Source organism: Gymnodraco acuticeps, unplaced genomic scaffold (assembly GCF_902827175.1).
Source record: "Gymnodraco acuticeps unplaced genomic scaffold, fGymAcu1.1, whole genome shotgun sequence".
Taxonomy (NCBI): domain Eukaryota; kingdom Metazoa; phylum Chordata; class Actinopteri; order Perciformes; family Bathydraconidae; genus Gymnodraco; species Gymnodraco acuticeps.
The window spans coordinates 1,362,898-1,390,780 of NW_022990334.1; the positions used below are offsets into that span (position 1 = coordinate 1,362,898).

Genomic DNA, 27,883 nt, shown 5'->3' on the forward strand with positions numbered 1-27,883 from the left:
GAGGCAGGGCTATGGCGTATCGGGCGTACACACGGAGCGTTGACCCCCCAGAGCATTGACCCCCCAGAGCGTTCCGTCCGCAGATCTACCCACCTTGGAACCCATTATCGTTTGAGGGCTCCGTTTCCGCGGTTCCGTTTCCGCGGTTCCGTTACGGCCTCGTGTGAACGAACCGTCCATACGATAGAGAACTGTAGCGGATAACACCCGTTCCGTCTCCGTGTAAACGGGGCCTATGTCCCCGAGGGAGGATTAGGCAAATGAAGCCGCATTTATCTGTGACTTTCTGTTTGTGTAAGAATGTGTGTGCGAGGGGGGGGGGGGGGGGGGGTCAGTGGATCAGAGTGGCAGGTAACGCTCGCTGCGGTGATTAATCACCCGTCAAAATGCTTCTGACAAATTAAGCTGCTGGGTCGCGTCTTCCGAGTAAATCGCCAGAAGCGCCGGCACCTCCTCATCACTCCAACGCTCCCATGTTTTCTTTTGTGTTGCCATAAGGCTAATGCAGCGTTTCTCAAAGTGTGGGGCAGAGATGTGATGGATGGGTTGCGAATGGACGCGATGAACGTGAGATTATTATTATTATTATTTTTTTAAATATATGTTTTGGACCTCAGGCCGGAATCGAACCTGGGTCCTTGCGGGCTGTTACAGCCGGAGACTCGCAACGGCGGTGGACTTTTACAGCGCCGCTGCGACGGACTCGCCAGAGCCGCCAGTGTTTGCGGTGGCGGATGCGGTAGCGCAGCGGCGTTGTGAAAGTCCACGGCCCACCTATGTCAGAGCCAGTGGCCCAACGAAGGCAGCAGCCTACCAACGGCAGCGGCCCACCGGGAAAAGTCCCGAAACTCCCGATGGCCAATCCGAGCCTGCTCACACACACACAACTGAAACCAAAATAATTTACAGACATAGGCCAGGGGCGCCGGAAGCAGGGGGGGGGGGGGGAAGGGGCCATTGGCCCCCCCACTTTACAGCCCAGCCCCACATCCCATTTCAATAATTCCCCTCTACTCTAAAGTCGCATCTAAAAAGAAGGCGATCTGATCTAGCTGTGTATATTTTGTTATTTTTGCAAATTGAGGAGATGATAAGACAATTTCATTAGCTACAGGCAGCGACAGAGGCTCATATATTGCATTAGGTAAAATAAAGCAAGCAAACATAACAGAAATAATATATAAGTCGATCGAAGGAGACAAATGTGTTTTCATAACTGAAACTCCGGTCACCATAATAACACATTCTACCATAACAATATACATTTCTTGCAAAGTGCTCTAAGGCACTCAAAACTAAAAATACCCCTTCCAAAACCAGATACCTTCTCCAAAAACAAACATTTGTCAGCACATTAGAAGACTATTTGAACAGTCATTACTAAGTGGCACACTAAATACTGACTACAATCATCAATACACAAACCTCAAGCTATCGATATTGGAAACTGAACGGAAAACTGACAAGTTGGGAGAAACAAACTTACATATAGGAAAAACAGTATGTTACTGTAACTATGTCATTGTTTTTATTGTCTCATTTTCAGAAGAGCACCATAACAGAAACAAAAGATGAATAGCAATACACTGGAAAAAAAAACAACATGGGTAAATGATGTAAATCAGCAGTAAAGCAGAGAATGAGATCTATATAGCTTTACTGATCTGCTCTTTGGCGTCTGTCTGGCCACATAGCCTCATCTACGTCACAGCGTATGTCTTCCCTTGCAAGGCAGCGTGGGAAATATCTCCTTGCGTGTCGACACCACCCTTGACAGGATTCCGCAGAGATGTCCCGACAGCCAGCATTCATTGCGTCCAAAAGGGGCATTCTGTCATGAGGATGATGGTCATAAACCTTCCATCTCCAGGCAGAGAAGAACTCCTCAATGGGGTTTAGAAATGGGGAGTATGGAGGGAGGAACTCCATGGCCATGTGTGGATGAGCCTCAAACCATGCCCTCACGTCACGAGAGTGGTGGAATGCCACATTGTCCCATATGACCATGTGAACCGACCTCACTTGATCCCTCTCTTCTGGTGGCACAAGTCGGTCATACAGGACATCCAGGAAGGCAAGGACACGTTGCGTGTTATATGCTCCCATTACAGGGATGTGAGCAAGGATGCCATGTGTCGAGATAGCCGCACACATTGTTATGTTTCCTCCCCTTTGGCCTGGAACAAAGACTGTTGCTCTTTGCCCAATAAGGTTCCTCCCACGTCTCCTCACTTTGGAGAGGTTGAAGCCTGCTTCATCCACATATACAAAAACATGTGGTAATGCATTGCCTTCCAACTCCATCATTCGCTAAAGAAAATGAAACAAACAGAGGACCGTTTTACATTACTGTAAGCAGTCCGACATACTAAAAATATAGGCAAGCCATCACTGTGATTGAGGTCCTTACCTGTACATACCGGTGCCTTAACTCCTTCACACGGTCAGAGTTGCGTTCAACAGGAACCTTATAGATCTGTTTCATTCTGAGGTGGTGCCTCTTTAACACCCGGTCAATGGTTGCAACACTTATAGATGGAATGTTACTGAAGACATCCTGGTCTGCAATTATTCTGGCCTGAATCTCCCTTAAACGGATTTCATTGTTGGCCACAACCATATCAACAATGGCAGACTCTTGTTCTGGAGTAAAGGCCTTTCCTCTGCCACCAGAGCGGGGTGCTCTTTCAGTTCTATCAATAAATATTTGAGAATGTTATGTACTGTAATATAAAAACAGTGATCGAAACCTACATAAAAATAGAAATGCATGAAGTGCTGTAAAAAAGGGTTACAGTAGCTTACCTATTTTCGTGCCTGAAGATCCTAATAATGGATGCCACTGTTGATCTCCGTATATTGGGCTGAACCCTTTGGCCAGCCTCACTGAGGGACATGCCATGGTTTATGACGTGGTCCACAATAGTTGCACAGGTGTTGTCCGAAACTACTGTTCGCATTGGTCCCCTTTCAACTCTTCCACCACGCATACGTACAGCCCTCCCTCTTCCTCTGTGAACATCAGGGTTCCCTCCTCCTCTCTGAACAACAGGGTTCCCTCTTCCTCTCTGAACAACAGGGTTCCCTCTTCCTCTCTGAACATCAGCCCTCCCTCTTCCTCGCTGAACAACAGGGTTCCTTCTTCCTCTCAGAGCTCCTCTACCTACTCGATCAGCCATTTTGTTCACACAAACATCTTACTGAAGTGAGGGAGGTCTTTTATAGGATTCTCACTAATTACAATTACTATAGGAAAGTCATTGATATCAGCTAACAGTAACATCATTACTGTAAGGTATACAGTACATTCCATGCAGTTACCTTTTTCAATGGGGTGATTGACTGATAACAAGTGTTAATATTTTGCATATCAAGTGTCAATTAGTGTAGCTATGGTCTAAGTTTATGAGGAGTAAGTGTTATCCACTGTGAGAAGATTATTTTGTTTTGTAGACATGAGTTACACAAAAGATTTTTGATGTTTGTGTAGAAAATTGTAATTTCAGTTAGAGAATTGTGTGATCTGTTTTGCAAAACACTGCTTAGCATCTGCATTTTGTGTGATATCAATGATAAATGGTATACTCTTGTAGAGAAATGGTTTTCTGTTTCGATGGCTGTGCTGTTGGTTTGATGAAAAAGAATTTTGATTCTAAATAGTGGGTTTAGCGATTGAGAAAAAACTGTAACCAGGTACTGATTTATGGAAAGACACAAGCCCGACAGGCCAAGTTATAGTTCCATTATATCAGAAAGAAGGCAGATATCTTGATATCTCCAACAACTCCCACCAATACAATCTAGATTAATAAATAGAACTGCAGATAAGAGCAAAATGCTGTTGTTCTTTTACTTTGGGGTGAATTGTCCCTTTAAGAGTCATGTGGATGTTGATGCAGACAGACATACCGTAAAGGGGTCTCAAGTGTGCATCCAGCATGGGGCTCTGCTTGTTTTAGCGCTCTGGTCAGCTCTGCTGTAGTTACTGTAGTGCTAGTTGTACGTTTGTCAATAATGCAAAACTCACTGCTACTGTGCTCTCCTTCAGACTACGGCCCGCAGCAATCAGATGGACTGGGATTGTGTGTGTGTGTGTGGTGTGTGTGTGTGGTGTGTGTGTGTGTGTGTGTGTGTGTGTGTGTGTGTGTGTGTGTGTGTGTGTGTGTGTGTGTGTGTGTGTGTGTGTGATGTGTGTGTTGTGTGTGGTGTGTGTGTGTGTGTGTGTGTGTGTGTGTGATGTGTGTGTGTGTGTGTGTGTGTGTGTGTGTGTGTGTGTGTGTGTGTGTGTGTGTGTGTGTGTGTGTTGTGTGTGTGGTGTTGTGTGTGTGTGTGTGGTGTGTGTGTGTGTGTGTGTGTGTGTGTGTGTGTGTGTGTGTGTGTGTGTGTAAGATATGAGCATGTGCGAGTCTGTCTGATGGAGCGTGAAGTGTGTATCACTGTGTGTGTTTGTATGTGCATGCATGCATAAGGATGAGAGAAATTACATAAGACTGTCCTAGTTGTGTGTGCTTCTTCACATTTCCCTTGTTTTCTCCCCTTTCCTCCCTCATCACCTCTTTTCTCCTCTGTTTTCCTCCATCTCCCCTCTCCGTTTGCCCCGTCTCCTCCTCCCTTTCTCCATCTTCCCGTATATGCTCCTGGATGTGGAGTAGATGAAAACCGAGCTTAGTGTGTGTGCTATAGAAGGTGTGAGGTGAGGAGGAAGAAAGCACGGGAGAGAAAGAGGGAGGTTGAGGTGGTGGTTGGTGAGGAAGAGGGGGGGGTGCAGTGTGTAGCCAGAGCTTAATCCTTTTGGCAGCGCACTATGTCTGGCTTTCGGTTTGACTGCTCTTAAATCTCACGCCAGCCAACCACATAAATTAACTTCCCTATAATCTGCGCTGTGATTCTCCGGAGGCGTGTCACATCAAGGCGGGGTGTGTCAGAGCTGGACCAGTCCAAAGTCTCCACACTGCTAACTGGCCTTTTGTCTCTCTGGCCCGTCTTAACCCCGGGTCAAGACTATTAGTCCGATGATCAAAGAGGGATACCAGCAAAGCAGCAAGATTGTCACAGGTAGGATAGGCAGGATTAGATATACTCTGCTTCTGCCTTCCCCCTACTTATTCCTAAGTCTTATTTATCTATTTCCCAAGGGTTCAACAATATACTAAATATAAAGCATGTTTTCTGGTAATAAATGAATGGTCTATATCAGGGGTGTCCAAACTGTTTACACTGAGGGCCACATACAGAAAAAACATTATGAAAGGCTGGCCCCTCAATATATGTGAGGTATACTGCCTTGTAAATTAATTTGTAAGTTAGCAAAATCAATTCAAATACAAAGTAAATTATGCTTGATACTTGAATATGCTTTAAGAAAACAAACCAGCCAGTATTGGCAGCTTATTCCTTAAAACAGAAGCCTCAGATTGATTATAATAAGGGGAAATATGAAGGGTGTATTTCAAGCTTGTTATGCAAATAAGATTTGTTAGAAAATGTTATCAACTTTAATTGGTTTATTTGAAAAGTGGGCTCATTAACACATGAATACTTCTTTGTAATATCTGTTTACATATATGTTTAAGAAGTACAATATAAGAAAAGCATACTTTTTGAATTTGCTGAGGACCAATTCGAAATGGACAATTCGAAATGGACAATTCAAAATCGTTAACGCAAGTAACGTGATCATTTTGTGCGTAGTAACTGTAATGTAATTACTGCTGAACCAACAGTAACGCGTTATACTACTGCGTTACAGACAAATGTAATCTGATTACTGTAACACGTTATTTTGTAACGCGTTACTCCCAACACAGGCTAGTTATCAATTGAAACAATGTAATCTTTCTATGTCGTAATATTGAAATGCGACAAATTACCATTTTGAATTATCTCCCAGCCCTTCATTCCCCCTTTGATTTTTTAAATGAAATCTCACTGGTATCTGATGATGACATAAAAAGTCCTGGGTATCCCATTACGTAATGTGTGCATACTTTGACAAGAACATAATATTGCTGCCTGTATACACAGAAACTAAAGTGTGTTTTTCAAATAACTGACCCAGAAAAGGATGGAATTGTGTGTGTTTTCGTCTGTATGTGTGAGAGCGCATCACATAGCCAGCTCGCAGAAGATCCACCACCTTTTCTCTCATACTGAATGAATTACAGGCTCTGAGCTATAAAGTGTGTCCATGTGTGTGCGCGCGCGTGTGTGTGTGTGTGTGTGTTCATTTCATAACTATAATCCCGCAATTGCTCATTATGATTGAGATCGGAAGATTATTTTATGCAGGGTTCATCACTGTCATGCTGCTTGTGTGAATACAGATGGCATATTCTCTTATGTATGACAGTTACGTTTCTGTGTGTGTGTCAGTGTGTTTGTGTGCATGTGTGTGTGCAGGAAACCCAGGGTAACGTGCTCTGCTGTGCGCCCCCTTTAGTCAGTCAGCCACGATTAGAAGGCAGAGATGTTGCTGATGATAAATGTACTTAGCATGCGTTACCAAACAGACAAATAGCCTGAAAAATCATCAACGTTTATTTTGAACAAAGGCAAGGTGAAGCCTTTTCATTTGGTGCATTTTCTCAGATGCACTACATAATAGGAATGTGAGTGTAAGGAATAATGTAGAGGTAATCTAACCACTTTTTCAAGATTTTGTTTGGTTCCTGAAACAGCCCTATCATCCGAACAAATAAAATGTGTGCTCTGTAATTTAGATGTTAGTAAATGTCATGCGGGCACCTCGGGGCCGGCTGGTATCCGTGATGTGTTGTTCAGTCTGTGACAGCGTCTTGTGGGCTTGCCTGTGGACAAACTGACAGGAAACAGTTTGTGTGCCGGAGTGATGAAAGTGGCGATGTGGAACAATCTGATGAAATGATTTCTGTTTCACCTCCTCAAGCTAGGTCACGGCATCCCTCACGGACCAAAACCAATCTCAATAACTTTCTCTTTTTGTCCCTTTTCTTTTCCTACCTCTCTTCCTGTCTTTTATCCTCTCCAGTGTAAGACCTTAGCGGGGATATGCGACCACATCATCTCTCTGTCGTCAGACTCTCTGGTCTCTCAGTCTGCCCATCTGGAAGTGGTCCACCTCACCAGCATCATGCCAAGTGAAGGCCTGGTGAGCACCCACCTGAGCATGCACGCAGATCAATATCAATGTTCAGCTCAGCTCTACTGAGCGTTTTAGCAGAATTTTGTTTCGAACATTGGTTTGGACATATAGTATTGAAGGTATAGTAACATTTCCACATTAAAATGTCTCAAAAACAACCTAGACAATCTCAAATGTTTGTAACAATATTCAAACCAAGAGAACTTTGTAAAACCAATATGGGTCACCTGTAGTACAGATGTGCAGATGTACAGTATCCCCTTGGGTCATTCATCAGCCTTGTGTTCATTGGCCAGAATCTGTCATAATTAGTTTTAAGCCCTTTTTTAAGGAGAAACCTTATGAATATTGGTGGTTATACCTCTATTTTAAACCAGATGAAGGATATTTTCATCAGACATCTGGATCTTAAGTTATTATTTTTGCCATTCTTACTCACTTGGTAAGTTTGTTGTGGAGATGAAGGGAACTCTACGGATAATTCCTCTTTCTGTAAAAAAAAAACACCCTGAACTTGAGGGAATCCTAAGCGGGACTGACTGCAATGACGTCAATGGTGCAGAAACGCATGTGTTCTAAATATTAGGGGGACATGTCCCCTGCGTCTCCACCAAAACCTAAGCCTATGTTTTATTTAGACTGTTTTTCACACAGCATTTAAACAGCATCTCCCTTTGAAGCTGTTAATAATGTTCTTACATGACTGAATCCAAGTCTCTACAATGCCTTTGAAAATAATATTAAATATTCAAGGTGTGTAAATATGCAATGCCTGGCTTTTGCACTCTTATTTATTATTTATTGTTACAGGACTTCACCAGGTCACAATGTGAAGGTTTTGCTTTTATGTCTTAAGTCAGATCTTTGGGGATACAATTTTAAGTATTTTTGGGGAAAAAATACGAGAACTAAAAAAAAAAGCATACTGTTTCAGACAGAGCTCAAGGGGTCATTGAATGTGTGTAGAACATTGATGTTGAAACATAACCTTAACCTAATAAAGAGTCTAGTTTTTATAAAAAACAGTCCTATTAGAGTTAAAATATTGGGTAATCTATAATAAGGGTCACTAAGTTTGCTTTGGAGGGTCTTGGTCAACCAACACTTCACTTATATAGTTGATAGTTACGTCTTTAATTTGTCCCACATCCGTAAGTCAGGTCAAGACAAAGATTGACAGATACAAACGTTTTTTCCTGTGTATTCTATTACTCAATAGTACTATATTATACTGAATCCTGCCTGCCTATGCTTGTGTTTCAGGGGATGTACATCAAATCGACGTATGATGGTCTCCACGTTATCACAGGAACCACAGAGAATGTGAGTTTTTGTTTCACCCTGTAGGAATCTTGACACTCCGCAGACTACAACTCATGGTCTCTAATTCCACAATGACATTGAATCTGAGCCTTAATATATCCTACATTTACTTCTGTTGTCCTTCTCTGTCCTCCAATTACTTCTGCCTCTGCAGTCTCCGGCAGACCTGTGTAAGAAGATCCACGCAGGGGACGAAGTGATCCAAGTCAATCACCAGACAGTGGTGAGTAAAAACAATGTAGTCCCAAAGAGTCAAAGGAAATGTAGTTTTCATGTATTTCTGTCTTCCGTTCTTCATCCTGTGCTATGATAAGGAGATGTACATGATGTCTACTACCACCACCTGCCGTCATGGTGCTTCCTGTCCTGTGCAGCTATGTAGGCTAATTAGACTTGCCGCTGGAGCAGATTATATGACGATTATTACCTTTGTTCGGTCCAGTGTGATTGTCAGCTCACTCTTTTCCAGAATTTGTTCCCATTGTCGTTAGAAACCCCTGAAGGAGGGGGCTGGTTGAAATGTGTTCCACTTTCAGACTTGAATAACTCGTATTTTCTTCCTTCAACTCATCACATCAGAGGGAAGCACGAAAATGGGCAGCCATTTTAAATGGAAACGAGGCCTTGTGAGAGCATGTGATTGAGGGCTCAGTTGATTGCCTGTGCTGTCAGCTCTGGCACAAACGATTCGTTCCAGCATTTATTTGAGATATCTGAGGGATGGGAGGAAAAAGAAAAGAAAAGTTGGTGTCTTGTGTGTCTTGTGTGTGCTTTCCCATTAGTATTTCCTGGTACGTCTCGATAGGTACTGCTCGTTTGAACGCATGGAGTGCTGTTGATTGACGCGTGAGGGAGGCACGTGTTATCTCCCTCTCTCTCATCGAGGGGACAGTGCAGATCGCACGCTGCTAGGCTCTCAGCTCCAACCCTTCATTACTCCCTCAGCTAGACCCTCACCCCTCTGATCCCTCACTCTGGGGGAGGAGATACGCAGGGGGAGACAGAGGTGTGTGTGCAATGGAGAAAGGGAAATGAGGGGATGCTGGGAGGGGGCAGAGCTGGGAGAGTGGGAGGAAAAACAGAAGAAGGAAATCTCTTATCATAATACAAAAAATGCAGTCCTAAATCAAGCTGCTAATACACACTACCAGCAAACCCACCATCATCATCATGGGTGATAAGTTTATCTAGCAAGACTCCATATTTAAAAATGAGATTAGTGTGAAGATTGAATGAACAAATTCCATTACATCATAGACACATTATGTAGCCCTAGCCCACGTATTTAGCAACAGCACTGCCTTCATGTCTATGCATGAGCTTCTGTTTGAGACCCACTTCAAAACAGGACTTGCAGTTTTTAGCTCAGCTTTTTTCTTTTGAGGTAAAATGTAGATTTTGCTCAAATAACAAACTGACTGTTTGAAGAGGCAACATAATTATGTGGAGGTAATAGCATCTGGGAAAATAATGAAGACCCTGGAGATTTGAAAAACCTCTCCAGCAGCAGTTTATGCTCTATTATTATTTTTGGTTGGTCTCTCCCTGTCTTCCCTTTTCCCTTTGCTCGCTGTATTTGGATTAAAGAACTGTTCTAAACCGGTCTGGTTAGGATAGGCTTTGTGTTTGCTGTTAGCATACACAGTTCGCTGGCCAACATTGTGGTGGAGCTAACAAGGGATTAGAAGGTTAGCATGACCGAGTGTTATGAATGTCACAAGGCTCAGGACCCAAACGCACGACACCAGAAGCAGGTCAGGATTAACAAAGTATTTAATAAAAGGGCAAAAACACAAAACGCTCACTAGGGGGATCAAAACTGAGAAACTATAAGATCAAAAATGCTAAACAAAACATCTACTTGGATTATCAAAAACGTAACACTATCAAAAATATACTTAGCAAGGTCAAGGGATGACTGGCAGACTTGGTGAGACAAGACGAACTGGCACAGGACAAGGGGAGCCGCAGACTATATACACACAAGGTAAGGGGACACAGGTGGCAACAATTAAGGGAGGAGCTGACAATCACACTGGAGGAAAAACACACAAGGGCAGGAAGGGCTCTGAAACGAGAGGGAAAGGTTACTACAAAATAAAACAGGAAGTCACAAGACAAGGCAAAAGACAAAGGATTGAACTAAATGAATTAACTTAACATAAAGGTCTAGACACCACACCGAGGTCCAGTTCAGCTAAACTTCAAGACTTTGTTTGGAATTGTACGAAAGCTACAGTTCTGGGACAACACCTTATCCATGCAAGCTTAACAGTTTAAAAAACATTGCTTCTTTTGTTAAAGGAATAGTATGACATTTTGAAATATTGTGACCAAGTTCTCATGTCTTCACTGAATATGAAACAACAGTAAGACAACCGTTAGATTAGCGTATCATAATAACTGAAAGCAGAGGTGAACAAGTAGCCTCTGTCTGTCCATAGGTAAAAAAAATAAACTAAATACTAGCACCTCTTACAATAACTACTCTTTATCTTGTTTGTTAAGCTAGATCTGTCACCCTCCTCCTAGTCTCAATGCTAAGCTTACCTAACCCTCATTGTAGCTACATAATGGCCAGACATATGAGAATGTGGTATACATCTTCTTGTCCTACTTTTTGAAAGAAAGAGAATATCAATGTTTTCCTCAATGCTTAGCTTAGCATAGGGAATGGACGCAGTGGGGCACAGGTACCCTAAACAAACAAGACATAACATGTTCACTTGTGAGCTTTACAGGTGCTAGAAGTTCTTTTTGTTTAACTATGTTATTTGGCTATGCTAAGCATCGCCGAGCTGTAGCTTCATATTAAAAGATAAATACAAGACGAGCTGCTGCTCAAAAACGTTGTCTAAAACGGGTAATCAAGTGCTTATCAAGAATATTTAACAAAAATATATAAAGAAAGATCTTGTGACTGACACACGGTCCCTTTTCTTCCAGTATGTTCCGTTTGATAGCTAGCCCTTTTTTCTGTCACTTGCAAATAAAAAATACAACCTATTGTGTCCTGGGTGTCCTGGTATACCCCATTGTCTCTAGTGTGCAGAACAGGACAAAACATAGAGTAGTAAATGACTTATATTGTATCACTTGCTGCTGGTGAACGCTGGCTGAACTCGGTGTTCTGAACTGGGCCAAAGAGAACAGGAAACGGGTTGCTAAAGGCTGACACAGGCTGGTCATCATTATGTCAGGAATAAGGTCACAGCAGTTCTGTCTGTGTGTGTGTCTGGGTAAGTGTGTGTGAGCGCAGTGGCCTCTGTGGACACTTCCATTAGCGAGTCCAGTGTAGCCAATCAATGGCCTGACGAGTGTTTCGAGCTCCGGAGACAAGCCAGCCGTAACCACAAAGAAACACTGCAGTCAGCAGTTATTTCTCACTCTTTCACCATCTCTCTCTCTCTCTTCCGTAAAACTAAAACATACTGACTCTTTGTTTTAATATGTTTTCAGATCAGTGATACTGATAGCTACAAAATGTACTAGATATGACGTTAACCATAGCACTCAGAGAATGTATATATTTCCCTCTCAAGCCACTAAGCCTGTTAGATTATTGAAGTTTACAAGATTTTAAATCTCCATGGGGATACAAATCTACGTCATAATACATGATGCGATATATATTTCTGCCTTGATCCATGGATCCAGTGTATTTCTTCTCTGTCTTTGTGTGTTCTGTTTATGCTGTTGTTATAATACAAAACAAATGTTGGGCAAGATTAGCCTTTATTGAAGAGTGACAGTGTTGAAAGGGGGATGACGTGTAAATGGTTCCAGGCCGGATTGAACTTGGGTCCTCCGCACGGAAACTGAGTCCCAATCGGTCCCAATACATGGGGAAAATGAATACGTTTTAAGAGAAAAAACACAAGAAGATAACCAGCTATGCAAATGTTATGATGGCAGCCATCGTTGTTTTATTTATATTGTATTGATAAAGGTTACGGGGTAAAGTAGATTAGGTGTACAGAAAACATACACACGCAAATGTAGATGAATGTAACTTCTATCCCCTCTATTTGTAGAGAATAACATAGAACAAAAACATTTTATAGGCTCATTTTAATATTTTATGCAGCTATTTTGGAGAAATATATATATATACGCTTGTGTCCCTTTTTTAGCAGAAAAAAGGAAATGTTCAGGATCTATGAAAACATGTTAGGTAGTTTAGTAGCGGTCACATAGCAGTTATTTGTTTTCCTAGACATTCACAGGATTTCAAAGGCCTGAAAACATAAATGACAGACAGTATACATGGTTTATTCTGTCATTATACTCAGCTGTTGTAAATAGTACAACATCCCCGGTGGTTTTCCTCAGGAGATTTGGCTGCTCCCAGTGCATCGTGTGTGTGTGTGGTGGTTTGCAGCAGTTCGGTAGCCCGGTGTGTGTGCTCCTCAGGTGGGCTGGCAGCTGAAGAACCTGGTCAACGCTCTGAGAGAAGACCCGTGTGGAGTCATTCTAACGCTGAAGAAAAGGCCCCAGAACACCCTGAGCTCCACGCCGGCTCTGCTCAGGAACGTGCGCTGGAAACCACTGGGCCTGCAGGTAAACACCAGCAACACATGGATGCCTTAAAGAAATACCCACACCCACAAACGTAACATGTTACATCAATTACTCACCCAGTGTTACCTCGATTTCTTGAAGAAAAACGTTATTATAATCTTAAATTTAAAAAAAATTAAATCTTAAACAAAGTAAAGCCTTGATTAATTAAGATAAGATGTACTTGATTGATCCCAAATTGGGAAATGTTTTCCCAAAATAATTAGAAATTAAAAGAGTAGAAATAAACAATTCTAAAATATAAACATCTCAAAGTAGAAATAGAAATAAACCAGCATTATAGTAGAAAATATACGTTAGTAAGCATACGACAGCAGAAGTTTTTGTCGGGACCTCGACACAAACTGATGAACCCAAATGCACTACCCAGAGACAAAGTCTCGAATGTAACAAAATGTATTTTTAATTCCAAAGATCAGGTAATCCCTCTTAACAGAGTAGGTACTGGAAATATCAAAAAGCGCTCACAAGGAGGAAAAAACTAAGTATAACAAAAAGAGAACTTAAGAAAAACGTAAGCCTACAAAATTAACAACAACACCTGACATGAGTGAGAGCGATCCTTTCTGAGCGGAGGCTTGGCATGACCATTCAGGGAAACAAACAAGACGAACTGACACAGGACAGGGGAGAGACAGGACTATTTAAACATGAGGTGGGTGGAAACAATCAGGGGCGGGGCAGACACTGATGATGGCGGGAAAAACACACAAGGGGAGGAAGGAACAGGACCTGAAATGAAAGACAAGAGGTAAGTACAAAATAAAACAGGAAATGGAAAACGAGACACGACATGAAACACGGGGACTGACTAGAGATGAAGGATCTAAATAAACAGACATGACTAGATGTGAAAAAACATGAAAATGACAGACATAATATATAAACATAACTAACACATTTGACGAGACACAACATTGTTGTTGTTAAACTCGTACTTTTTCCTGTCTACTTGCATGCAAGAAAATCAACATTTTCTTCAAGATTTCACGGTAACACTGGGTGAGTGATTGATATGATCATTCTGAAGGTGAATTATTCCTTTAACTTCCACATCCTGAACTGAAGGTGCTAAACTGGCTCAATGAGATGCTGCTCACCCAACATGTGACAATGTAGTTTCTGCTAACTTGTACTTAGCAGAATATTGTATCACTCTGCACATTACGCTTTTCTTCTTCCTTTGTCTTTATCTTTGATTCACTCTCAGGCAACTCGTGATTTCTACTGCCCATACTCTGCATTATCCCACTAGCATTTTTTTTTTTTTTTTTTTTTTTTTTTAAACTTTCTTTTATTGATTTGTTCACAAGGTACAATTACACACAACAAATATTACATTTCAGAGAGAACAGTGCCTGTACGGAGACGATCTACATAGTTATCAAATATTACTTGTTTTTGTATGACTCTTTTGTTATGTACCTTAACCATTTTTCCCAGCCCTTAAGAAATTTGTCTTCCATTACTTTCAACTTGTATGTGATTTTCTCCATTATTAGGATATCACCAATAATATTAACCCATTGTCTGTAGCTTGGTGTTTCCGCCTTTAGACAGTTTTTAGTGATAGCCTTCTTTCCAGCAGCTTGGAGGATCTTGATCAGGTATTGATCTCCGACATGTACAGATCCTTCCATATGTCCCAGGTATAATACCACACATGTTCGAGGGATTCTATAGCCTAATACCTTGCATATAACAGAGTGTACACAGTCCCAGAAAGGTTGCATTTTACTGCAGCTCCAAAACACATGTGTATGGTGAGGGTCCTGATGTTTACAAAGTCTCCAGCATGATTGTTGAGTGTTTGTTTGTTTACTAGTGATTTTGGGTGTGTAAAAGAAACGAATTTGGTTTTTCCACAGAAATTCTCTCCATCCGTGTGACTGTGTAGTGGTCTGGTGCATTTTCCACATATCATACCACATCTCATCTGAGATCCTTTCGTTTAGTTCTTTTTCCCATTTAGTTTTTACATAGAGTGTTGAATCTTTTTTGGCTTCCATCAAGCACGAATACAGGGTTGACACAACTTTGCGAACATCATCATGGTAAGCTCGTGCAATAATCTTTACAATAGGTTGTATGTCATCTTCATTTTTCTTAACCTTTTTTGTATAGTAGTCCCTCATTTGCATATATCTGAATAAGTCTTTGTTCTCTAGGTCAAAGAGGTTTTTCAGGTCTTGAAAGCTTCTCATTTCTCCCTTCTGGATAACCGTGCATATGGCTGTTAAACCCTGTTCTGTCCATTGCTTGAATCTACAGTCATAGCTTCCTGGTTTGAATCCTTTGTCATAGGCTATCCAGTTTAATAGTCCAAGTTCCCTTCCCAATTTCAATTGTTTAATAATAGAATACCATTTTTCTAGTGTAAATGTTGTTATTGGGTCTAGGTCTCCCTTTTCTTTAATATGGGGAGGTATTTTTCTTTGCCCTATGAGTGGTTGAATTGGGGACTCATATGTAAGTATTTCGATGTCTTTCCAGCGGGCTATATAATCGGAGTTGCACCAGTAAATAAGAGGACGTAGTTGTGCTGCATGATAATATTCCTTTAAGTTTGGAAGTGCCAGTCCCCCTCTTTCTTTAGGCAATTGCAGTGTGGTATATCTTATCCTAGGTCTTTTACCCCCCCATATGAATCTTGATATAAGCTTATCCCAGCTTTGGAACTGAATCTGCGGTATATTTATCGGCAAGGATTGAAATAAATACAACAAGCGTGGTAGAATATTCATTTTCACTGTATTTATCCTGTCAATAAAACTCATCGGGTAAGTTGACCATTTTTCGAAATCTTTCCTTATATCTTTGTCAATACATTCATAGTTGCTTTGGTACAGCTTTGCTACATTTTTGGTTATGTTTATTCCTAAGTATTTAATTGATTTTGCTTCCCAGTTTAAATTTAATTCTTTTAGTTGTTGATTTGGAGCGCAGTTAAACATAAGGATTTGAGTTTTAGATATGTTTAATTTGTATCCTGAATATTCACCAAATTGTTCCATAATTTGCATTAGCTTTATAAAGGAGCTTACTGGATCTTTCAGCATGATCATGACGTCGTCTGCGAAAAGGCTAATAACATGTTTTTGTTGACTAATTTATATTCCTGCAATAGCACTTTCCTGTCTGATCATTTGGGCTAATGGTTCTATAGAGCAAACAGGGTAGGGCTGAGACAGCAGCCCTGTCTAGTTCCTCTTTCCAATGTAAATCTGTCTGTTAGTGAGCCATTAACTTTAACTCGAGCTGTTGGTTTGTTATAAATAGACTTAATGCATTTAATTGTTTTATTACTGAATCCAAATTTCTCTAATGTTAGATATAAAAATTCCCAATTGACCCTGTCAAATGCTTTTTCCGCATCGAGACTAATCAGTGCTGCTGGTATTTTATTTTTTTGTATTCTATGTATGATGTCTTCTGATATTATCATGCGTCTGTCTACCTGAAACAAAGCCTGTTTGATCCTCATCTATGAGGTCTGGTACTATTGTTTGTAGCCTGTTTGATAGTATCGTAGTGTAGAGCTTGTAATCAACATTAAGAATTGAGATTGGTCTATAATTTTGGCAAAATTCTTTATCTTTTAGTGGTTTGGGGATAACTGTAATAATTGCTTCTTTCCATGAGGGGAGAGTATCCTCTTTTGACATGATCCAATTAAAGGCACCTAGTAGCAGTGAAGACAGTTATTTTTCTAGTTTTTTGTACCACTCAGATGGGAATCCGTCACTACCTGGAGCTTTGTTTGTTTTCAGTTTTCCGATTGCCTTATGGATTTCATCTATAGTTATCTTTGCTGTTATACTTTCATTTTGAACTTTACCTATAGAGGGCAGATCCAGTGAGTCTCCCACTAGCATTTTTAAACATATATTTCCAAAAGGAAACTTGTTCACTTTGTGACCTGGCATCAATTATCCTGTTGTGCATTTCAAGAAATCTCTTATTTTTTCACAGCCTGCTGTACTGCTGGCACAGTTCAAAGTCATTCACAAAGTGTCTGTAGCTAAACCTCCATTTCAATTTTTAGAGTTTTATGCAAACAAAAGCAAATCTTTATCCATAGAGATACATTGAGTTAGTGAAGGGGTAAAAATAGCTAATTTAATCTTAAAGTTGCACTTTGAATGATTTAAAAAGTACTATATTGCCTGAGCTCGCTGCTCAGGGCAATACAAGGTCACCAAAAGGTCCTGCCACACTCCCACTCACATTCATATTTACTGACACTTCGGTCCTAAATCATTCAACCTTTGCCCCAAAATGCATCTTCTTTTTTTGTCAGGGAGTACATTTTTAATGTACTGTAGATCTAAAAGTGGAATTACAGTACTCATGTTGAAAAGGCTTACAGGTCAGAGCAGGTGTATGCATAAGGCAGTCTGATGCTGCTTGTGCTTCCATGCTTTGTAAAGTCCTACTTTACATGTATGTAACAATGTAAAGCAGTATATTGGACAAAATCATGTGGAAATATGTTCAAACGAGAGACTTGTACATTACGTTTAGACCATTTAGATCATGTAATAACCATAACATTTGCTGCAACTCAATCAACATCTCTGCCTCCAACAAGGTTGCTGCCTTGTTAGATCCCCACTCTAGGTTGTTACCATGAGCTTATTGTTACATTTGCCGTGTGCAACAGCAGAGGATTGTGGGAATTCTATCCCTGATGGGCTGCTAAGACACAAACGCGCCGTTAGCACCGAGATCAGAGCGCCGAGATATCTGCGGGAGAAGAGAAGAAAGCAGACTTTTAGATTTGTTCTCTCTCGGAAAGACTGGAGCTCTTAATTATTCATAAGCAACTACAGGCAGCTCCACTGGCTCCGAAACAAGAGCTGCTACTCAGCAAATACTGGAGATAATGCACTGAATCCTGCTAAACAGCCTGCGTGTGTGTGTCAGTGTGCACACATTTTGAAGCGCGGCCATATGCACGCTTGTCCATTTGTGTGTGTCAAAGCGAGTGTGTTTCTGTGCGAAGGGTTGTTTTTATCAGTCGCATTGCTCCTTTGAGAGGCTAAGGATCTGGGTCACTGCACTCTTAAAGCTTGTTTTTTGATACTGTACATACACGCTCTCAAAAATAAACACACGTGAAAACACATGCACTCTCATATTTCTAAGCCCGGTATTAGAGGATGAATTGCACGGCTGTGAAGTGTAGCACAAATGTGGCAAATGTTCAGCCGGATTATCACCGAATCCACAAAGGAAACAATTTATCTCTGCAAATTATCATGTGATTCCAGCCCCAAATCCCTCCATGGCAACGTCCTTTATTCTACTCAATAATATCTCTCTCTTTTTCTCTTTCTGTGTGTGTGTTTGAGTCTACCGTAGGATGGAGTAGAAGCAATTTAATGATCTACTGTAATTACTATGATGCTGATTGCTGCTGTGTCTGCTGAGTTGCTGTCAAATGTGCATCATGGCGGGGGTCATGTCATGCGTGATTGGAGGTCTCATCACAGGTCACTTCACTAGTCACACGTGTGCCACACATTGTCCATGACCTGGCTTTCATAAATCTGTTATATGTTTAGATACATAAATAATTTCTCTATGAAACTGCCTGCTATTTTAGGCAAAACGTGTTGTTATGACTTATTAATGGACCAGCCAAATGAGTGATGTTTTTTATGTTTCTTTGACATTTTTTCTACAGTACTTTCTTTGGTCTACTTTTATGGCAGCTAATGCAACTTGACATGTCTGCCATTATTCCTTCAAAGATAAATATTTGATCAAAAAAAATTATAATGTAAGTGAAGGTTCTTAAAATGTAGTATATCTTGATGAAGATCAAGAGATAGAAACAAAAGCCAGGGATTTGTAAGTAAATGGCCTTAAAGGAGAACTACACCCATTTTTTAATTCATACATTCTATTTTTATGGTCTATAACAGTCCAAATATGTTTACTATACATTACAAAATCCAAGCCCTTGAGTGCTTAAACCTTCACTCAAACTGTTGATACCATCAAGTTCCAATACAAGAAATCCTTCTTATTACATATTTTAGTAACAACTCCTAAAGGGGCCCTATAATGCCTTTTAGTTGTTCCCTTTCCTGTTGTTTGTTAAAAAGGTTTGCATGTAAATGGTCTGCTAAGGTTAAAATCCCCAAATGTCCCTCCAGAGGGACTTTCTCTCCCATAATCCCCCCTTGCCTGAAACGTGTCCATTGGACTTCTTTGTTTACTTCCACGACATGGGGACATCACGACGTAACACTGAGCTTCTATTAGCGCTCCAACACATTGTACGTGATTGAGCTGTTGACCAATCACAACAGAGCCGGTCAGCTAACCAATCAGAGCAGACTGGGCTCTGGTTTCAGACAGCGGGTGAAAAGAGGTGCTGCATGTTTTGAACATTAAAGCATGAAAACATGTCACAGTAGAGGCACAACATACACATATGAACCTGAAAATAAGCATAATAGAGCCCCTTTAATTCCCTCACATAGTCATGTAATATGTTATTGTATTATATCAATGAGTGCAAGCAAAGGTTGTGGGATGGGGAACATTGGTGTGGAGAGGGTTTGAAGCAGCAGATTATTTTGGTATAGTTTGGAGTGGACGCAGCGGGGGTCAGATGGTTTCAGTCGGGACTCAAACTCAAGTCCCGGGGGCCAAATCCGGCCCGTGACTTCATTTTATGTGGCCCTGCAAGAGCTTGCAAAGAATATAATACGTTTATTATACAGTTACATGCCACTTTACAGAAGCAGGTTGCCCATAAACTACATGTCCCACAATGCATCTCGTTTTGTGACATGTGCACTGAAGAGACTTGCAATTATTTGGCCTGGACTTCTGCTTTCAGACGTAGTTAATTACTACGTTATTATCCTATCCGATAATAATCCAATTCAGAGCCAATAATGTAATATAATTAGGGCTGTCAAGTTAACGCGTTAACGCAAAAAAAAATTAACGCCACTAATTATTTTAACGCGATTAACGCATGTGTATTTTTTTTCCTCGGCCGCCCCGTAGTTTCAGCGCATCGAGTTTAAAATACCATCTACAAGCTGATGCTGACAGCCCCGCTCCTGCCGCCCGCTTGTGGCAGACCACACTTCCACGCTCACCGGCAGGCACCGACTGGCTGTTGGGAGGACCGGGAGGGTGTGTGTATGTGTGGCCCGAGCGAGCGAGAGAGAGACCTTACGTGCATTGTTGTTGTTAGCATCTGGTGCTAGCTAGCTGCGCTAACGGATATGGAGCTGTTTAAATGAAAACAGAGGAGCGACATTTCGCCACAACTGCGCCGAGCACTTGACTTTATGCAGGAAGCCAGACAGTGGGGCATTGTACGAAAAGTCAGCACACTCAGCACGGATAGTGCGCAACATGATTGCAGCGTCCAGGCAGCTCCCGTTCGAGCATATGCCTTGAGTTGCACATAGCTCCAACGATCCATCACACACACACGCGCACACACACACACACACACACACACACATATACACACACACACACACACACACACACACACACACACACACACACACACACACACACACACACACACACACACACACACACACACACACACACCATTTGTATTGTATGAGAGGTTCCAGGTTGAATTGAGGCGAATATTTGTAATGTTCAGAGGTTGTTGTGTTTAATATTCATGAGGTTATTTGTCATTGTTCAAATGATAATAAACATTAGCATAAAGCATATTTCTCCACTCATATGTTGATAAGAGTATTAAAAACTTGAAAAATATTCCTCTAAGGTACATTTAGAACAGATCAAAAATGTACGATTAATTTGCGATTAATCGCGATTAACTATGGACAATCATGCGATTAATCGCGATTAAATATTTTTAATCGACTGACAGCCCTAAATATAATACATTATTTTATATATATATTGTATATTTATATAGGTACAACCGGCCCTTTGAGTGCAACCTTTATGCGAATGTGGCCCGCGATGAAATTGAGTTTGACACCCCTGGTTTAAGTGCTGTTTTAACAGACTGGAATTGTTCCTGCTGTGGAGGTCCCATCTCTCTCCACTTCTACCCCCAACTCCACTTTCCCATGCAGGCAGCAGTGGGCTGTAATCACTAAATTACTGTTTTCACTCTCAGCTCCAGTCACCACACTGCACAGCTCCCCCCCGCCCTACTCCCTCTTCCTCTCACTTCACTCTTTCTCTCTGTTTCTCTCTCTTTGTCCTATTTCCTTTGCTCTGGCGTCCCTCTCTTTCCACCCGGTCTTCATTATTTATGTGAAGCCGTCTTACTGTAAGCTGCCTTCACGGGAGGAAGACCGTGAGAGAGAGGGAGAAATGAAGATAGAGACAGGGCCTGGGGATGGAGGTAGAGAGGGAGAGGGGGGGGGGTGGATGGAAAGTTTGGAATATGAAATGAATTCGCCTAATGCACTTCTCATGAAATGATGAAACATTGGACTTTCTAATGAGAACGCTGCCCGCCTCGCCGTCGCTCCGGCTCTCTGTCTGTTTTCCATTCTGTCCACACGCTCTCCTCTCTAAAATGGAGTGTGCTCTTCAAACAGTATAGTAAAACAAGTCATTTGTCTAAATCTGAAATCCTCTTCCTCGGGCGAGTGTTTGTCAACCGAGCTACTCCTCAAGAGTAAAACAAATGATTCACGTAAAAAATTGGACAGAGTTTCTGTGACATCAGAAGCGAGGCACCCTGTCCTCACCTGATGACACATGCATCTACGTGTCCTTGAGTCAGGCTGAGGTAGGAGGTCACGCTAGCTTTTTCCCTCCGCGTTCTTCTTCTCTCGTAGCATCGCAGAGGGCGAGGAGAGGAGAGGTTGTCATGGGAACAGACATGGAGAGCCCTGTGTGAGTGAAGAGGCTAGAGACAAAATGACAGAATAGTGAATGAGCGTTTGAACGTGGGAGAGGCTGCACAGTCAGAATAATATAAAAAAAGACAACATACACAACATAGCAACTGTGGGGAAATAACTTTGATTCAGTGCTAAAATGAGTGAGGGCTGCAGTTTGAGGAAGAAAACAACAAATAAAATGTTCCCTTCGCTCATACGCCGTAAACCGTTTGTTTTTCTCTGAGGCAGGAAAAGATTTCATGCTCAGTTTCTACAGATTTTGCTCCCAGATCCCCTCACCATGCCCCATTATAACTAACTGACAGTGGTGTACAGTTACTAAATACATTCAAGCACTGTCATTTAGTACAATGTTGTGGTACTTGAAATGTACTTGAATATTTATTTTTCCAGCTACTTTGTGTGTCCTCCTATTACTTTCAGAGGCAAATATTGTGCCTGTTACTCCATTACATGTTTGATAGCAGTGACTTTGAAATTTAGATTAATTAATAAAAAACATAATCAACATATCATTTATGATGTATTATTATAGGTTAAGATCATCTTTTAAATCCCTTTGGGAAGTGTCCCGGTCATGTGTTCATTTTGCAGGATTTTGTTTTACTAAATCTATATATAGTAACAACAAATCCTGCAAAATGAACACATGCCTTAATAATTATTATATCATGATAACATTTATATTGTACAGAAAATAGGAAATAAGCTGGTCTGCAGAATGAGTACTTTTGGCTCGAAGTTTAACACTGTCCCATTACTACTTTCCCTTAAGTAAACATCTAAGTACTTTGCTCAGTGAAAAAGGTGCAAGTCATTCACCACTTCTTCCTCTCCTCTTCCTCCCTTCAGCCGGTCCCCACCAGCCCCACCAGCACCTCCCCGACACCCGTTGGAACTCTAGGCATGTCCAAAATGGACGCTCCCAGCATGCAGGACGTCTACATCCTCTCCCCCGTCTCTGGACTCTACAGCACCAGGTAAGCACACACAGATGTTTGATGATGATGATGATGCTGATGATGATGATGATGATGATGATGATGATGATGATGATTACATTGATTATGATGATGATGATGGTGCTGATAATGATGATGATGATGCTCTCTCCAGGGATGAGATGGGCTTGATGTCCTGCGACGAGATCAACCGCTACAGCGTTAGCTCCCAGTCCGGCTCCAAAGGTTCGGAGGCCGTCAGCTACTACCTGGACCAGGACAGTGGTCAGTACTTCTCCCTGCTGGAGGGAGACGGACCCCCGGGTTCTGACTATGACAGGACCCGCAATACGGGGGTTCGTAGGCGGGACAAGACCCCAACCCATGGTGAGATGGAGAGCGCAATTGAACAGTGCGAATGGGGCATTAACGGCCTGTGTTTGCTTTGTACAACCGCATGCTATCTCCCGCTACTCTTCTCACCCTTTTCTCAGAACTCCTTCCTTATGTGTTCATCATCTCTCACTTCATGGCTCAGCTTCTTTGTGTCTTTACCTCGCGTCCCAAAAACACTGATCACATGCCACAAAAGGTCAGTCCAAACCACTGTGTCCAGCTCCCTGTCTGCCCCACCACCTGTGTCACACTTGTCCGAGAAAGCTTTTAGACATCCTGTACCGTCCTGGGAGACTCTCAAGGGGACCTATTATGTGAAAGACGAGGGTCATGTGACTGACGGAAGTATTGGAAGACAATACGATTTTTTGGTAACCTTGATAGCTATACTAGTCACTTGTATTGTAAGAAAGTGATTAGTAAAGTGGCACAGAACACAACTGGACTTGAAAATTAATCAATACATCTGTTTTTCTGTTAATAATGGTACAATGACAATGTATTATACGAAAGGATTGGCTCCCAATCCACAAATCCGCAGAGAATCTGAAGGGTACTCCATCATGAAAAATAATGCATGTATTAACCTGTGAGTCAGACCAACTCCAATATAAATGGATTCTCCTTGCCCGGTGCCAAGTTTCATAAAAACCGTCCAGTATTTTGTTTTAACCTACTGAAAAAACAACCATACCACAAATATAACCTCTTTGCCAAAGGTAATTGTCATCCTCCATTGTTTGGTGTAGGTATATGGAGATTTTAGCCTCTTTGAGGTAATTGTTTTGGATTTCTGTAAGAAAACTCTGCTCTTAATAAGACTATATTCAGTACTATTATTTCAACAATTAATGCTTAGGTTTACCAACTGTACATTACCTGTCCAGCAATAAATTGTACAAAAACAAAGTTATGTCGCTGCTGAATAACAATATATTTCCCTCATTAGTCGCCGGAGACCAAAATAGAGATACAACTAAAGTTAATATTCACCGTACACTTGTTGATCTATTCGAAATCCAACACCTGTGACCATTTTTTTTTTTGTAAAACCCTTTTATGTTGATAAGACTTGAAATAATATCAAGTGGTAATTAGCTATCAATAAAACATGCTAGCAGACTGTGTGTTCAACTAACCCCCTTGTGGTGGATTAAAAAAAACTGAGAATGAAAAACATACTTGATATTATTGAATGAAAATAAGGCTGTGTGATCCCTACCTTGCACATCATAATTGAGAGTCTCCCGTTCCTCCCCCCTCAACTGCACACACTTTGTCTCACCTGTCCACCCCTGTCCAGCTGTCTCCCACGCTGTCTCTCAGTCACCGTCTTCCCGCGACACCCCCACTCCTCCCCCGCTTAGACGACTCTGATTGCTGATTGGTCGTTCCAGGTGACCTCAGACCCGTTTCCATGCCTCCCGAATATAACTGGATGGCCGAACCCAAGGAACCCAGCATGGGCAAGAGAGGGAGCCGAGGTACACACACACACACACACACACACACACACACACACACACACACACACACACACACACACACACACACACACACACACACACACACACACACACAGCCCCTCACGCATATGGAAATATAGAAACGGTTTGCGCTTTGCTCCATACTCAACACATTTCAGCTCATCCTCTGGTTTTCATGGTGTGGTTGTGTGAGGATACATATCAGCCAGGTATGTATCGGACAGAGCTACAAGGAAACATAAATGCAAGGAAATTGCATTTATACAGCTGCTCTGGAAATGAGGGAATTTCTTTTTGACCAATTCTAACCAGCTTCACCGTTTTGCAGCGAGACTTGATCTGTATTCAACCGAGGATCCTCCACTCTACCATCAGAAAGTCCATGAATAACATTAAAGCACACAACTGGGGTGTGCCTTTCTCCTTCTCTCTCCTTCAGTCCCTTACTCCACATTTAGGTACATGGATAATAAACAAATTAAATGAGAAGCTTTTTCTATCTGGAATAACACTTTCTCTGACCGACAGGATTGAGCAGTTGTGCCCTCCAAATCAGCATAATCATGGCAAACAGATTAGCTGTGTGTCCCCGGCTGGATCCATATCAGATGCTTCAGCTCTGAGGCCCTTTTATCCCTTTCTGTTGGCTTTTTATCTGTAAGGGTTTCATCTGACTCTACTTTTGGGTTATCCCTCAACTTTACGACGCTTCTCTTCCCCCTCCTCTGTGGGTTTTTCCGCTTTAAGTTGAGCCTGTCCGTCCTCTAACTGCTCCCTGCCTTTACCCCTCCTCATCCACACAGATTCAGACAACTCTCTGCTGCGTTACCTCAGCGACGACAAGATCCTGGTGATCGAGGAGGAGCCCGAGGGTCCGGGCAGAGAGAGTCGGAGGGATTCCACCAGACGCTCTCGGCGCAAGAGCCGCAATCCCAGCAGCCCTAGCTTTCCCATCAGCCCCTCCATGCTGTCCTCCACCCTGCGCCTAGACCAGCCACCCGAAGCTTTGCCCGTATGTACACAGTCTGGGTTCTTTTACCTATTTAAAATATGTTTTTTACAGTTTCAATGTGTGTCTACTTTTGTCTGGTTAAGCTAGATAGAAGTGGTGGTGGTCTGTATGTCTATTTTGTTTACAAATGGATAGAGAAATGTCATGTAACTAACATGTAAAGGATAATGCTGGCTAGATTTTTTTATGTCAACAAATCCCATAAGAATTACCAAAATCAACAATTATTTGATCCTACTGAGATGATAGATGTTGTTAGAACCAACACATCCTCACTCCCAGGTCGGCCTATGTTGACGTTATGTCAAGGTCCCCTGTGTCGGCTTTTTCCAACGCAAGAGGGGGGCGGCCGTGTCGGCTTTTTCCAACGCAAGGGCCCTTAGCGTACATTTTCAACTTTCCGGGATGTCCATAGGCTTCTATATAGCTCCCTAAACGTATGTTGTAGACGACTTGAGATCGTGAGCGAATGCTACCCGCAGATCCATTCTCACAGCGTTTATCAACCTTTTTCTTACTCAATATCAAGCCACACTTATTGTTTTTACTTCTTTATTTTAATTGAATAATGTAGGACTTTTGTTGCCGTCAGTTATGGGGAGAGTAGGGGCTCAGAATACTGAAATCTGTATCTGTATTAATGGACGTGCCGTTGTGCGATTGCGTTGCCAGGCAACGCAATAATTTACAAACTCTTCAACTACAACCCTAATTATATTTAAAAACATTTTAGAAGGCCTCACGAAATACTTTAATGTAAATTCAAATTAAAATGTGAAGGGATGTGTGTAATGTGGTGATTGACATTATTCACCCACGGATCTATGGGTTGGGGTTGTTGTTCCGCACGGACATTTTAGTTAACCGGACTTCCTGTTGTGAAATACGAAAACATATTTTAAAAATAAAATAATACTTTATTCCGAGTTTGCTTGCTTTTCTCTTTGGAGGTCATCACATAACGGCATTGTAATACACGGTTCGGCTGCATTAAATATTACATATCTGCCGTAGTTCCCTGATGAGAAGACTTCTAGACAAACAGGAAGAACTGCCGCCGAAACTGAATATGTGACGTGGATCATAAATATATCAGCAATCAAACAACATCTTCAATTTCTCTTCCCAATATAAGTCTCCTTGCAGTATCAACACTAATTCGGCTGACTTTTATATTTGATCCAATCGGTATATTGGTATATTTACGCCATAACGGTGCACAGCTGATAGAAAGGGACACCTGGTGGTTAAAGCACGTTATTGAAATGTATTATTTTTATTATTAGATATGAATAGGAGACACAGACAGACAAACTAATAAGGCTTTATTTAAACATTAAAGAATACTTTAGGTTAAGGTCTTATTTTGAATAAGAAAAAAGCTTTGGGGGTATAAATATTAAGCCTGACAAAGTACTAATATATTGCTTTCCTGCAATGTTAACTATGTTGAAGCACTTCTTTTAACTGATATTATACATATGTATTATACTCTTATAAGATGTATGTAGATAGTATAAGAAATGTGCAGATGGTTTATTGGTGGAGGTATACACATATTGATAGATGTCTTGTAATGCACTGTTGAGGAACCTGCGACCCAAGTTGTTCATCTCCGACCTTGTCAGGTATTGTACATTCAATAAATAAAGAACACAGAATTATTAAATAAAAGACAGAATTTGTGTGATTATACTAAATGATTTACAAATAAACACCACTGCATATTTACAACTGTTACACATGCTGATGTAACGCAAATGTTTCCAACTTGGGATCAATAAAGTATATCTTATCTTAAGATGATCAATGGCTACTGCCATATTTGCAAAATGTGCCTCTGAACCTTGACAAGTGCATGTTTCAGGCTTATCAATGAACAACAGGAGGGGTCACAGACATAAGACCAGCTGTTAAATAAAGCTCTTCTGACCTTAGCTGTCATGTGGGTATATATATTAATGCTGCCCATTATGGGCATAAGCTATTTTCACCCATTTATTAATTATATGTTTTAAATGTGAGTGTTTCCTACCCCTTAAACCTCCAGGGATGTAGGCTACACAGTTGAATACTGGCAACTTCTTATTATGGGAAATATGAAAACGTCTTTTAAAACTACAATTCCCAGAGACGCGCCA

General features: G+C 41.4%; 1 protein-coding gene across 6 annotated transcripts in view; it reads left to right on the forward strand.

The window, feature by feature from the left end:
- The window catches only part of si:ch211-26b3.4 (connector enhancer of kinase suppressor of ras 2), a 100,598-nt gene that overhangs the window by 53,875 nt on the left and 18,840 nt on the right, over positions 1–27,883 (forward strand). For 5 of the 6 annotated variants that reach the window (XM_034223171.1, XM_034223170.1, XM_034223169.1 and 2 more), the window contains 8 exons: positions 7,007–7,126; positions 8,384–8,443; positions 8,598–8,666; positions 12,857–13,003; positions 22,759–22,886; positions 23,023–23,234; positions 24,641–24,727; positions 25,534–25,742. In XM_034223171.1, coding sequence (XP_034079062.1) covers positions 7,007–7,126; positions 8,384–8,443; positions 8,598–8,666; positions 12,857–13,003; positions 22,759–22,886; positions 23,023–23,234; positions 24,641–24,727; positions 25,534–25,742 — 1,032 coding nt within the window. The remainder of the gene's footprint in view (positions 1–7,006; positions 7,127–8,383; positions 8,444–8,597; positions 8,667–12,856; positions 13,004–22,758; positions 22,887–23,022; positions 23,235–24,640; positions 24,728–25,533; positions 25,743–27,883) is intronic. The other variant, XM_034223172.1, reaches the window with a different exon arrangement.